The following is a 13,208-nucleotide window of genomic DNA, read 5'->3' on the forward strand; positions in this document are numbered from 1 at the left end:
GAATCCCAGTCTTTCCTCCACTGAATGGTTATCAATATTTTGGATAAGGCTTTGAAGTCTGGTCATTTGTTACTCCTCCATGTCCTCGGATTGATCCAAGGGCATGTCCTGACTGGGTTTTAATCTAACCAGGTGAGGGGAGGGGAGGAGGGCCTTTAAAATATAAAGAGACTTGGGTCCCCACCAGCAGCTGGCTAGATCCCTAGTCTTGACCTTCTCCCCCACAAACAGCTTCCCTCTCTCTGAGGTGAGAAAGATTAAATAAAGGAAACTGCAGCCCAGGCATGGACACAGGGAAACTCCACATTTGCATCATTTTAAGTTAATCACCCCCCTAGGAAGGGGCCTGAGCTAACACAGGAAAGAACTTGCTGAAAAACAGTAAGTCTTTGGGTTAAAATGCTCTGGTGTCCTTGGCAGTTCAAGATACGGTAATCTCTGGTCTTCTTATATATCTTTTGCCCTTAATTTTTTGGTCTCAGAATTCAGTTAAATACAATGTACTGTCTAAAATCAAGAAGCATGTTAAAATCGCTGTTCTAAGAGACACGCACTTGGCTTTTGAGAGGGGTCTAAACACCCACTAGAAGCCTCTGGTGGGACAAGTGTCTGAAAAAGGAAGTGGCTGACCCAGGAAGGCGGTGACTCTCAGTCTTCTGTTGAGAGAACACGCGCGGTCGGCTGCACTTCTGAACTCTCTAGAGCTTGGCTTTTAACAGAATTCCCTCGACCTTGAAAGTGTTTCTTTGTTACCTTTCGACTGAGCAATTCATGTTGCATCGCAGCCTGTGATAGATTGTGTCATGGGCCAGAGCACAAATGTTTTGTGTTTGGTTTAAAAAAAAAAATTTTTTTTAAGGTCGGAAAGGAAAAAAATCATTCAGGGATGGTCCCGGTGGCCAGTCGGAAAGGTGAGAGACTCTAGCTTTGGAAACGGTTCACATTCTGCCCTTTAACTTCCCTGCCCTCCCTCCGGACTGCTCCAGAGCAGAAGATTCAATTGACTCCTTTTGTATCCGGTTTTATTGCCCCGGACCCCTAGGGTCTCGATTTGCTCTCAGAAGAAACATGCCCCGCTAAGCCTCTCTCCAAGGCGGCCCCTCCGGCGTCTCCATTTCTGTCTCCGGGCGGGGAAAGGGAGGGCAGCGAGGCCCGCCGCGGAGCACGGGACACCGGAGTCAGGATGCGGAGCAGCGCCCCTCAGGCGCGCGCCCCTCGACCCCGCGCCGCGCCTGGAACGCCCTAGGAGCTGTGCCGCATCAGCTTCCAATCCCAGCGGCGCACGCTGTGCAGACTGGGCCAGAGTCTGGAAAGGTCCGGCGACGAGACAGAAGTCCGGAATGGAACCCAGTCCGGAGGCCCGCGCGCGCGGGTGGGGGTGGAGAAACGCACCGCCCGGACTGCCCAGGCTGCCGGCAGTTTCTGCGCCGACCCCCGAGGCGCAGCGAGCCCAGCTCGCGATCCGCTGCAGCCGTCTGGGCCGGGAACGCGCCCCCCTAGGACCTTTTGTGGCTGAGTGGAGACACCGCGCGCCGCTACCCCAGTCAAGGGGCGGAAGGGCCCGGCTCTGAGCAGCGCTCGCGGGCGGGCGCCGGGCACCAGGGGCCTCAGGTGCCCCCGGAGCCGCGCGCCGGGCAGGTACGCGCTCGCGGAGCAGGCGGGGAGGGGCGAGAGGAGCCTTGGGCCGCGCAGGCCCCGCCTCTCCTTCGCCCCAGGAGCTCCCACCCGGAGGAAAGCCTCCCCCGGCCCCGCGCCGCCGCGGGCCTCCCGGCCCCCTCCCCGCTGGCACCCCGCACTCGGTGATTGGCTGGCGCCGCGGGTCCCTGGCACGCGCCTGTGGATGTAGTTATAAGAATCCTCGCGTGCCGGCCCTCAGCTCCAGCCTGTCGGCACAGCCCTCCCCAGCGCAGCGCGGGCGCGGGACAGGGCGCAGCGGCCGCGGTCACTCCAGGGAGGCCGGGGACGGGAAGCGGGCGGGCCGTCCTCGCCGCCTCCCGCGCCGGACCGGGAGGGTGGGGGCTGCCAGACAAGCCCGAACTGCAGCGGCAAACTTCTAGAGAACACCCCCACCCCAGGCCAGCAGTCCCCGGGCCCTCGGCGGCGCAGAGCATGGACGCGGTGCTGCTGGAGCACTTCCCCGGGGGCCTGGACGCCTTCCCGTCTCCTTACTTTGACGAAGAGGACTTCTTCACCGACCAGTCCTCTCGGGACCCTCTGGAGGACGGCGATGAGCTGCTGGCCGAAGAGCAGGTCGAGGTGGAGTTCCTCAGCCACCAGCTGCACGAGTACTGCTACCGCGACGGGGCGTGCCTGTTGCTGCAGCCCGCGCCCTCCGTGGCTCCGCACGCGCTCGCCCCGCCGCCCTCGGGGGGACCCGGCGAGCCGGGGGATGGCGGCGGCGGCGGCGGCTACTGCTGCGAGACGGGGGCGCCCCCCGGCGGCTTCCCCTACTCGCCCGGCTCGCCGCCCTCGTGCCTCGCCTACCCGTGCGCCGGGGCGGCCGTGCTCTCCCCCGGAGCGCGGCTGCGCGGCTTGAGCGGGGCGGCGGCGGCGGCGGCGGCGGCGGCGGCGCGGCGGCGGCGGCGTGTGCGCTCCGAGGCGGAGCTGCAACAGCTGCGGCAGGCGGCCAACGTGCGCGAGCGGCGGCGCATGCAGTCCATCAACGACGCCTTCGAGGGGCTGCGCTCGCACATCCCCACGCTGCCCTACGAGAAGCGCCTTTCCAAGGTGGACACGCTGCGCCTGGCCATCGGCTACATCAACTTCCTCAGCGAGCTCGTACAGGCCGACCTGCCCCTGCGCGGCGGCGGCGCGGGCGGGGGCGGGGGACCGGGCGGCGGTGGGCGCCTTGGCGGGGACAGCCCGGGCAGCCAGGTTCAGAAAGTCATCATTTGCCATCGTGGCACCCGTAAGTGCGTCCGCCCCCCAGCTCGGGGAGACGGGGACGGGCACGGGAAGGTCCCGGAGGGGCTAGGTGCACAGACTGACCAGCCGACTGACGGATGGACAGACGGATGGCCGTGGGCACCGGCCGCCTTGAGCGCGAGCTGGCGTTTCTGAGTTTTATTCCGCCACTTTGACCGCAGCTCGGAGGGTGCGCGTCCCCGACAGACTTGCAACTTCTGGGCTTGCGGGGTGGGGGCGCTGGGGCTTGAAGGGTGGAGGACTAGGGTCGTTCTAATGTAACCTAAGACGCCTGTCTGTCCAGGCGCGCAGGAGGGGATCCTAAAGGACCAGAGGGCACCGCTGGGAACAGAGTTGGACGTTCACAGTCTGTTTTCTCTTCTCACCCCTCAGGGTCCCCCTCCCCCAGCGACCCGGATTATGGCCTCCCTCCCCTTGCAGGACACTCTCTCTCTTGGACTGATGAAAAACAACTCAAAGAACAAAATATTATCCGAACAGCCAAAGTGTGGACCCCAGAGGACCCCAGAAAACTCAACAGCAAGTCTTCCTTCAACAACATAGAAAACGAACCGCCCTTTGAGTTTGTGCCCTGAGAAGTCCCAGACCTGTCTGAGGATCTGATTATGTCTCTGTGCATATTGTACATGTAAATATCTATAATGTAAATGTAATTTAAGAATCACATTTTTCTAATGGCAATCAACTGTTTGTTATTTATCTATTTATTATCCTGTTGAGTTAATGAAATAGAGGATCTCTTTTTAAATATGTAATTTATATAATTTATCCTGATTTTCTAAAAATATGCAATAGCCTATGATTCCCCCCAGCACCTTTGGCAGAACTCTGCGTTGCTGGAAGAACTCTGGCCAGAAAACTTCATGCTAATTTATTGCCAGATATGGTTTCTTTCTAAGCAATGTTAATAAAAGTTATTTGTTTAATACTTGATGGGGGTGTAGCTGTATCTTGAAATTAAAGGTGAATTAACCTACTTTGTAAAAGAAATAACGGAACCAACGACTCAAAACGTAGCTATACAGTAAAAGCCACCTTTTAGATTTAGCTGAAAGGGAGTGGGTTTAGAGGGTTAGGCCTCATTTCTCTTGGAGTGCCCTGAATAGTAACTTTCGCCTGTATTTTTAGCCAACCCTCCAAACACCCTATGAAGCAAATAGGTCATGGAGTATTCATTATTTTCATTTTTCAGACGGGAAAGCTAAGGATGGGAGACGTATTGATGGTAAGTCAAGACGATGTTTGACTTACCGAAGGTCACTGGCACCCTACGTAATCATCGTGTCTAAAGTGAATGCTGTCTCTGGTGGCAACAGGGGGCTAGTTTCTGGGCTAGCCAAGGGAAGGGGCCTTTCTGCTTCCATGGGCTGGGGAGAAAGGGTTGCTGTTGAGCTGCCCTGTGACCCATCCCTTCTGCAGTTACAGCATCAGGTACGTGGAACTCAGATGTACTCCTCTCAAAGGAGTTGAGGAAGGCGACCATGCTGAGGCCGGAGACCCCCTCGGATGCTTCCCAACAAAGCCCAGGGTCTTTTGGGTAAGGCAAGAAGGAGAACGCCCTCTGCCACTTTTGCAACTGGGTTATTTCTGGAATTGATTCTGTTTTGTCTCCAGAATCTGGTCCTTTTAGGCAAGCAGCCTGGGGAGAAGGCGAGGCTCGGGCGGAGAGTGCAGGGCCGCCCCCTAGCGAAGAGGAGAGGCGCAAGGGCGCGGCCGGGAGAGCCCATGAAGCTGGGGCTCGGGCTAGTCTCCGCCGTGGCTACCGGCGCCTCCCTGGCCCTCTGGGTGCCCTGGGTTGCAGGCGGGAGTCAGGGCGCGCCGCTCTGAATGCGGGGCCCTGCGCGCGGTCGAACGGCGCGGGCGCGGAGGGAGAGGCGCGAAGTGCGGCCTTGCGCGTCCGGCGCGCACTTGCTGGCGGATCCACAGTCCCAGTGCCCGGCCGGCCCTCGGAAGCGCGGTGCGGCTCCTCGCCCGGCAGCGGCCTGGTCAGCCAAGGTACGATCGCTCATCTCCCCCGGTACCCACCGCCCTGCCGAAGGACAATATGTCGGCAGCATGCTAATTGCTTTAACCTAGTTTCAGACCCACCAAGGGGTTCCCCGCGCGCCGCGGGTGCCATGGACGTCATCCAAGAGCAATTAAAGCGAGGCCGCGAGCCCGACCCGCAGCGCGGCCTGGCCAGACGCGCGAGATTCTGGGTCGCGAAGCTCCCAGGAGGCCCTTGGCCGTGGACCCTCGCACCCCTTCCAGCCTCTGCAGCCTTTCCATCCCTCCCGCTAAAAGATGGGGATTTCACGCTGGAGGCAGAATTTGGGAACGAGAGAAAATAATTCGATTTTGTCCTGTATTAGGGCCTCATTAAACACGAAAGTTGCTTTTGCACAAGTGCTTCTATCAGGCATGTAATCTCATTACACTCATTAGAAAGTCAAATGGTAGGCAGACTTCAGTGTAATTATAAGTTATGTAAGTATTGTACCGTTTTCTTCGGCTGTGTAGACCTGCGTTTCAATTGGATTAGGGAATGTGGCACTCCGCCGTTAAAACACTGCCATCATTGTGATGTGCCACCTTTTATTTTGCGTGCCACTTTTTTGTGATTCAATGCTTCAACGACATCCTTTAGTGCGGTGCAGATGAAGCGGAAGAGCCGGGCTGAGCATGTAAAACACCAGGGTCTCTATCTTGTCACTCTTCTGTCCTGACTTGGCAAGTCCCTTTAAACACAACCTTCAAAGAGACTGACAGCTTCTTTTTATTAACTCATAATCCATTCATTCTAGTGTTGCAATTCTTAAAAAAAAAAAAAATGTGGCAGTAAAAGCAGAACAACCGTATCATTTCAGAGTCTCCTTTGGCATTGGAGAGGCTGAGCTGCGCTTTGCTCCATGCAGGAGCGGCTCTCCCTGTGGCAGAGCCGGGCTGGAGAGCCTCTGGCCTGGGGCATCTCTGGCCAGTAGATACAGCCTGGCACTGGAAGAGCAGTGTGGAGGCAGTTTGAGTGACAGGTATTCAGCAGTCCTTCTCAGTCTACACTTTTCTTCCAACTTAAAAATGCTTATAAAAATAATCCAGGAAGCCAAACTTCTCGATGGATGTGGAAACTCTTTGCTGAGCCCTGCCCTTCTGAAACCCAGCCTGGGACTACTAGAAGAAGGAGTTTAAAGTCCTCCCTGGCTGCCCTCGTCCATTTAGCATCATAAAGAAGCTGCAAACCCAGAACGGGATGCATTTTCTAATCTCTACTGGCTAACTGACGAAATCATTACCCAGTGGTCCAGGCTCCGTGGCAAACAGTCATGGGGGGATGGGGTATAGGGGAGGGTTTGGTAAAGCCAAAGAAGAGAGTTTGGGTGGGGGGCCTCCCTTCTCCCCACACCTTACCCCCTCCCACCAAATACACATCCTCAATTCCAGCCCATTCTTCGGGTCTCCATCCCAGGTTGCTGGACCATTCTGCCTTGGTGTCAGAGTGTCTATAGCTCTAGCCAATAAAAACCTGTTCTCCCAATCCTTCTCTCTCCCCTACATTTCTGGTGGGCGTTGGGGTTACGGTCCTCTCATTGTTGCCCTAAAAGATATTACATATCACAAAAGGGCAGCTTTCTATTTTCAGAGGCTGGGAACCAAGGCACCACACCTCTTTGCTTTGTTTTTTCATCAGGGGATTCTCGTGTCTGAGGTGAGGTGAGGTGGGGTGGCCCCTGAGGGGGGAGGAGGACAGAGACAAGAAGAAGGGAGCCCATTTCCCTATCCTGAGCTGGGTGGCTTCTGGGATGGAGCCCCTTGTGGAGCCTCTTCCTTGCTAGGGAGGGCACACCAAGGATTAATTAAAAGCCCTCATAAAAAGTTGAATTCTGGAGCCCATCGATCCTGTAAGGCAGAAAAAAGTAGGTGGGAAAGAGAATGAGCTTCCCACCCCAGGCTGGGAGCAGCGCGCATAAAGGACCTTGTTGGAACCCCTGTGAAATCGGCCGCGGGTGATTCCCAGGACTGCTCATCTGCCGGGATCAGGATTAATGCCCCCTCCGTGGAGAGGGTGTGAAGCCTCTTAAATCCATAAACTCATCCCATTTCCATTAATGGGCCTTTGCGGTGGCACCGAGTACCAGCTGCGGGGTTGAACAAACACCAGTTGAGCACTCCCTGGCCAACCTCTCTGGGAAGAGCCCGCGCCCTCCCTCTCTCCCTCGCCCTCCCTCTCTCCCTCACCCTCCCCTCCTACTGCCTTCCAAAGCCTTCTGCAGCCTGTGGGAATGGTCCTAAATAATTCCACAACCAATTGCATTTTTGAGATCTGGAACCACTGGTAGGAAGCGATTCCCACGACAGGATGTGGGGTCTGGCCAACAGGTGTTCGGATTTGGCCCAGGGAGATGGGGAAACCCAGGGAGTGAGACGGGGCTGCCAGAATGCAGGCTGCTCAGGGCCTCCCGGCTTTACAGGCCGTGGAAGCCGCAGACAATCGCAATGATATCTTTATTGCTAGGTTCATGTCCTGGGCTATAACATATCAATCCCTGTCGTGGTTCTCTAGGGTGCACCTGGTATTTCAAACTTGTTCTTTTTGTGCTTCTGGGTCCTGGGCTGCAGCTGCCTAAAACAAGCAAAGAGAGAGGCCCTTACAATGTCTCCAAGACGTGTTGGCATGGTTTGCCTGTCTTTAATGTACCATTAACTATTGTCTTTACACAATATGGGAACTGTAAAGCATGACATGTGTTATAATAAAACACATTTTCAATGATACACTTGGACTTGAGGCTGGGGTGCAGCAAACAAACAGGCCCAAATCTTGTTTTGTCTCCCTTGCTAAGCCTACTGGCAATTAAACTTAAGACCACTGTTTCCCCCCCTCCTGATCAGCCAATTAAATTTTATGTCTCCTAATTTTTCACATAGAAAAAAGTCTCCGTGCTGGCCCCTAAAGACATTGATTTTCTTGCTATCACCTGGCGCTCAGACCTTAGTTCCATTTATCAAGAAGGGAAACGTCAGGCGTTACATAAAGTGACTCTGTTACCATAAGGCTCTCACCATCCTGGCCTATTGTTTTCCCTTGTTAATAACTCATTACCAGGACTTAACAAATCAACCATTACATATGTTTTGTGTCTCCATATTTTGATCCGTACGATTAAGCAGATGTTACGATTGAAAATTGAAAAGTCCAAGGCTACTCTAGTCTGAAAGAAAGAGGGCAGCCTCAAACAACGAGCTAACAATGAGATTCAGAAGATCTTCAGAAAAACATTTACCACCAATAAACAGACTCCAACCTGCTCCATTTCAACCATTGTGTGCTTTGGGGGAATAATTAAGTTTAATAGGAATAGGTCTGGAGGGTTTTCAATGCCAAGACCACAGGTGCGGGGTGGCATGATGAATGATTTGCCTGATTTTTGCCAAGCTCAAGGGCTCTTCTCTTGGACTTTCAAGCAGATAGAAAATATTGTCATTTCTTTTAATTCACAGCATTACTTTCAAGCCGAACAAAGGCCGGGGCCGGGGGGAGGCGGGGGAAGGGCTCGGCTGTAATGAAGCGCCTTGGAGGCGGAGGTGCAGCGGCGGAGGCTGAGGCGACGGCGGAGCGCGCTTCTGCGTTTGTGCGCAAGTGACTCTCCTGTGCCACACACAAAAGCCCTCCTTTTCCCCACCTTCTGCCGCCTTTCAGCCCTCGGGCCCCCGCCGAGCCGGCTCCCGGGACTCCGGGGGCCTCCTGGCCGCATCCCCAGGGCAGCTCGGCCTTTGGGACGTCCGCTGCTGCCAAGGCAAACCTCGCCAAACTTTCCCCAAACTCGGTGGGCTGGGGAGGGAACCCTGACCGGAGGCGCGCATGCGCCCCGCCCGCCGCTCGGCGTTCCCAGGGTTCCGGAGAGCCGGGGTGGAGTCGGACCAGCATCTCCCGAGGCACGCCTAGCCCCTGCTCGCGGGGCAGTCGGGGCTCCGGGGCTGTCTGTCTTCCCTCGAGGCTGGAAGTGGCTGCCGGGCTCCGGGCTCTCCGCGGTCCTGCTATCTTTGCGCATGGAAGTCTCCAAGAGGGGCTCCAGGAAGCGGCGAGCAGAGAGGGGGCCGAACGGCCTGAAGGAGGGCAGGAGATGGGACCCAAGGCTTCCTCTGGGGAGACCGGGGGTAACAGCGACCCCTGGGCAGGCGGGAAGCCCTCGGGCGGCCGCCTGCAGAGGGCCCTGTGGCCCAGGGCGCAGGCTGCAGCGAGCTGGTTCTGCCTCCGGGCTGAGGCGCCAGCGCCAGCAGGGGCAGTGGCGGGGCGCAGGTCTCTAGCCCGCCCCTGCTTTCGGGGGCCCTCGGCATCTATCCTCGCTCCGCGGGGCGGTCTGGGCCCTCCGCAGGTCCCCGCAGCTTCACGCCAACGCTTTACTTGGGGGATCGGCACCTTTTCCAAACAAGCTGTTGCGCTGACTTCGCTTTGGAGGGGCGCCGGCGCTTTGCTTGAGGGTGGCCTGCTGTGTGGAGGCCCCCAGATGTCAGGGAAGAATTTAGGGTTCCCTACTAGTGAGAGGTACCCCTTCCCTGCCTCTTGTGGCGCGCGGTGTGCCTCACCCCTGCCTTTGTCCCGGGAAAGCAAGGCGTCCGGGGCACTCCTGCACTTGGCCACTCTGGGGACTTATGCATCTCCTTGCAATCCGAGTGCAAGGACTAGACAAAGATCCGGATTAGGGACACACCGCGGGCTCATTAAATCCTCCCTTTTCTCCTCCTCGTGCCCCCCCACCCCCCACCCCTGCAGCCAGAAAGGAATCTTTAGCCCCCCATCCCCACCCCGAAGGGCTCCTAGAGAAAGCTAGTTTCCTTCACACTCCTGTCTCAGAGGAACTGGCACCTGGGACATTCTAACCCTTAAAGTGAATTTTCCTCAATTATGTCTAGTTTTACGATTTCTTTCCAGCGATTGCACGGGATCCACTCTAGCTCCTTTCTTGTTTGGGCCACAGAATATCCCCCAAACAGCTAGGTAGTCACCTACCTTTCGTGTTCAAGCCTTTGGAATTGGATTCCTGTGAGAAGGCTAGCTAGTGGATGTTTCTAGGAGTTTTATTATGAAATCCAGTTGGGCAAGGGTCGTGAAATGGATAGCAACAGTGTGTTGGCATTTGGATTTTCAAAGAGAGATGTGAACTTGAATTGGGGCAATTCTGGAAAAAAAAATTATCTCCCGACCTTGGTCAGTGACATGCTAACTACAAGTGAAATGTGTAAAAGACCCACTTCTCAATGAAGGATTGCCGGCTGGCTGCACCGCCCCCCCCCCAACACATCTAATACTGGTGCCTAAGTCTAAATATTGGGGTTCAGCAGTTAGCATGTGTGAGAATAACAAATGTGAGACGCCTCTAGGCAATTATCTGGAAGTTTTCCCATACTTTTGAAAATATCCTTGACGCCTCATTTCTTTGATGACTGCTCAATAGACACTAGAGGCTGGCTGAGCTGTCCCTCCCCAGCCTTGCTCTTGCGTGCAGTGCTTTCATCCAGCGCTTGAATTGTGTTGTCAACGTTTAGTAGACGAAAGAGGAGGGGGCATGAGAACTGGGGGGGGGGGGGGGTCCTTGAAAAGTCTTGGAAATCGGTATTTTTGCAGGTGTAGAATGTGCCTAATAACCATGGCTAGTGCGTGCTCCCCAATGGCGAGGGTATGACAAGGACAGCTGGCTCAGTTTTCAGCGTGAAAACACCCCCTCGGTGGACCAAACACAACGACACTGACCTTTCTGCGGGGGGAACTGAGATGTGCCTTTGACTGAATTAGCCATAAAGACGTCTTGCTATGACTTTTGTTCCCCGCGAAAGCAAAGAAATATTGCGTTTAATATGAGAAGTACTGTTCACAGCTTTTCTGTGCCCCTTAAGAAATATTACAGTGCTGATTTACTGGCCCTCTTCCACAGAGCTGGCCCCAAGGCCGGGGGTGGAGGGGTGGAGATGGGGCGGCAAGGACAGAGGAGGAGGCGGCAGAGGGAGTGCACTAAATTGCCTGTTGCCTGCTTCCAAAGTTCTCCGTTTGCAGCAACAAATTTATCAATCTTTTCATCTGACAATACTTTGAAATATATCATTGTCATCCAGAGTTGTCTGATAGATTATCTGCAGGCACACAGGCTTTTTCAAGGTCAAGTTGAAGATTCTTGTTTGCTGTTTAACTGAGTTGTTTAAAAACTCAGAACAATGCCTGCCTGTTAAATTTTCACTTGTTCTCATGGGGCATTCCAAAGCAAGTTTTCCTGTTGACCGGATGTCAGGACATTTCATCCTCTAGAGCTTCTAAATGCAGCAACCAGGGCTTGGCAATGAAATCAACAGGAGAAGAAATGAGATTTAACCTTAGCATTTGCAGACACCAAGGAGATTGAGCCATCTTACATCTCCTCAAAGTGTGTACTAATTTTTCTCCGCATGTCACAGGGTGCTTATAGCCACACACACTCTATTCAACTTTCTGCCTTTATTCCAGTGGGAAGCTGTAAATATGCTCCCCTTTAAGTAGAAGTGCAAAGAGACTGCAGCCACTCTCATCTTTGTCAGAGCATAACCTGTTGCTCTAAGGACATTTTATGATAAAGTCAGCCTCTAAGTTGTCATGTTTTATGGACATATTTATTTACGTTTTTAATGGAGACGGGCTTCACAGCTTCCACTATATCTGCGATGATTGATTTTTTTTTTTTATTCAGCCAACTTTTATTTACCTTGCAAAAATGTTCTGGACCAATGTGATAAATTACAGATATGCAAATTTCTTTGAATGGTGTTGTAAGTGTGTCTAGCTGGAGCTGAATAACGCCTTGCAAGTCAGTCTGTGCGTGCTCAGGACCCCAGGGAGCTGATCAAAGCACCCATTCTCTTTCATCCCCGGTATTCTCCTCCAAACTATTTCGATACAATATGTTTCCATGATGCACTTAATGTGCTAGGGACATAGAACTCATTACAACCTAGCTAGTTGTGCCGACCTCTTTGTTCTGAGGCAGAAAGTCAAAGAAAAAAAAGGAAAAGCGCTGCCAGTTGCCAGCTTTCTGAAATGCTAAAGCATGCGTCATTTTTCACCAGGTCTCGTCTTGATATCCTCAAAAGACAAACTATGAAACCGGCCTCAGCCCTTTCTGGCATTAATTACACTGCTGTCCAGCCGATCTGTTTTTCCTATTATATGCATTTCTCAGCAGGGATTTTTTTTTTTTTTTTGCAAGAGTGATGCAGCTGCAAGTTAAACTATGAATGCATTTTTATCACTATGGAAAAAATAAGTGAAAAGGCTGGAAAACATATAACTAAACTTTGTAAAGGCTTCTAGTAGATAAGATTGAGGGTGGGACTTAGGAGGTTTGTGCACTGAAATTGACTAAGAGCCTCAGGCATTTCCAATGCGCCCTCAGTGTTCTGTGGAGACACTCATTGTGCCACTTGAAATTCCACTTTGGTACCCAAATAAATCATAAAGGTGAAACCTTTCCAGGTTTCTGTGAAAATTCTGAAATGAAACAGTCTATTCTACACCCAACCAGCAGGCTGCTTCCAAGGAATTTCTGTCTAGGATAATAGCACAGAGAATATAAATTCTATTTCATTTCCTCCGTTTCTTGTAGGGTTGATTGGTTGGTGGAAATGGCTGGCAGCCAGTTCTGGGAAAGATTCCAGACCTGACTCCGATTAACCCTCTCTGGTGAAACTCTGCTGGAAACCAACTCACCAGCAATTGCCATTAATCTACTTACTAATTAAGCCAATTCATTTCTAAAGGAGAAAAATTCCTTTCTTTAGCCAAACTGATGGGAGGAAATTTGAAAGAAGCGCCAAACTGTGTAACTGTAATTCAGCCAAGGACTGCTAAAACAAGGTGTTGATATATAGCAGCAGAGTTAAAACAAGTTTCTAGGGCAACACTCCTTTGGAGACGGTGGCATATAGTGCATAGTAGATGAAGCTCGAATAATGCTCCACCGCGCTATGCCACCCCATGTACTCGCGTTGAAAATAACACGTCTCTCCAATTAAATCCAGTGCCTTTTACGCACAAATAAATCGCCTCTGTAGCTTTCTTTTGCACCAGAGTATATCAGCTTTTTGTGACAGCTACCACAAATATATTTCTTGAGATTTAATAAACAGCTTTAGAAATCTGTAATCCAGAGCCTACGATCTTGAAACTGGGCTGCAGACTGGGCCTGACTTGTAGTCAAGGAAACAGAAAGGACTGAATTGACCATTACGCACGAAAGAAAGCAAACCGGTCTTTCAGGAAATGGTACCTGACATTCCGGAAAGAA

The 13,208-nt window shown here is 53.0% G+C and overlaps 2 protein-coding genes across 2 annotated transcripts in view; one reads left to right on the forward strand and one right to left on the reverse strand.

The window, feature by feature from the left end:
* The first annotated feature begins 2,109 nt into the window (after nt 1–2,109).
* PTF1A (pancreas associated transcription factor 1a) lies at nt 2,110–3,500 on the forward strand. The gene is made up of 2 exons (XM_057732598.1): nt 2,110–2,908; nt 3,298–3,500. The coding sequence occupies exons 1-2, from the start codon at nt 2,110–2,112 to the stop codon at nt 3,498–3,500; spliced, it is 1,002 nt and encodes a 333-aa protein (XP_057588581.1).
* A 4,889-nt stretch (nt 3,501–8,389) lies between these two features.
* C4H10orf67 (chromosome 4 C10orf67 homolog) overlaps nt 8,390–13,208 on the reverse strand; it is a 111,140-nt gene continuing 106,321 nt past the window's right edge. Inside the window, exon 19 of the mRNA XM_057732599.1 lies at nt 8,390–9,389. Coding sequence (XP_057588582.1) covers nt 8,390–9,389 — 1,000 coding nt within the window. The remainder of the gene's footprint in view (nt 9,390–13,208) is intronic.

Source organism: Hippopotamus amphibius, chromosome 4 (genome assembly GCF_030028045.1).
Source record: "Hippopotamus amphibius kiboko isolate mHipAmp2 chromosome 4, mHipAmp2.hap2, whole genome shotgun sequence".
NCBI lineage: Eukaryota > Metazoa > Chordata > Mammalia > Artiodactyla > Hippopotamidae > Hippopotamus > Hippopotamus amphibius.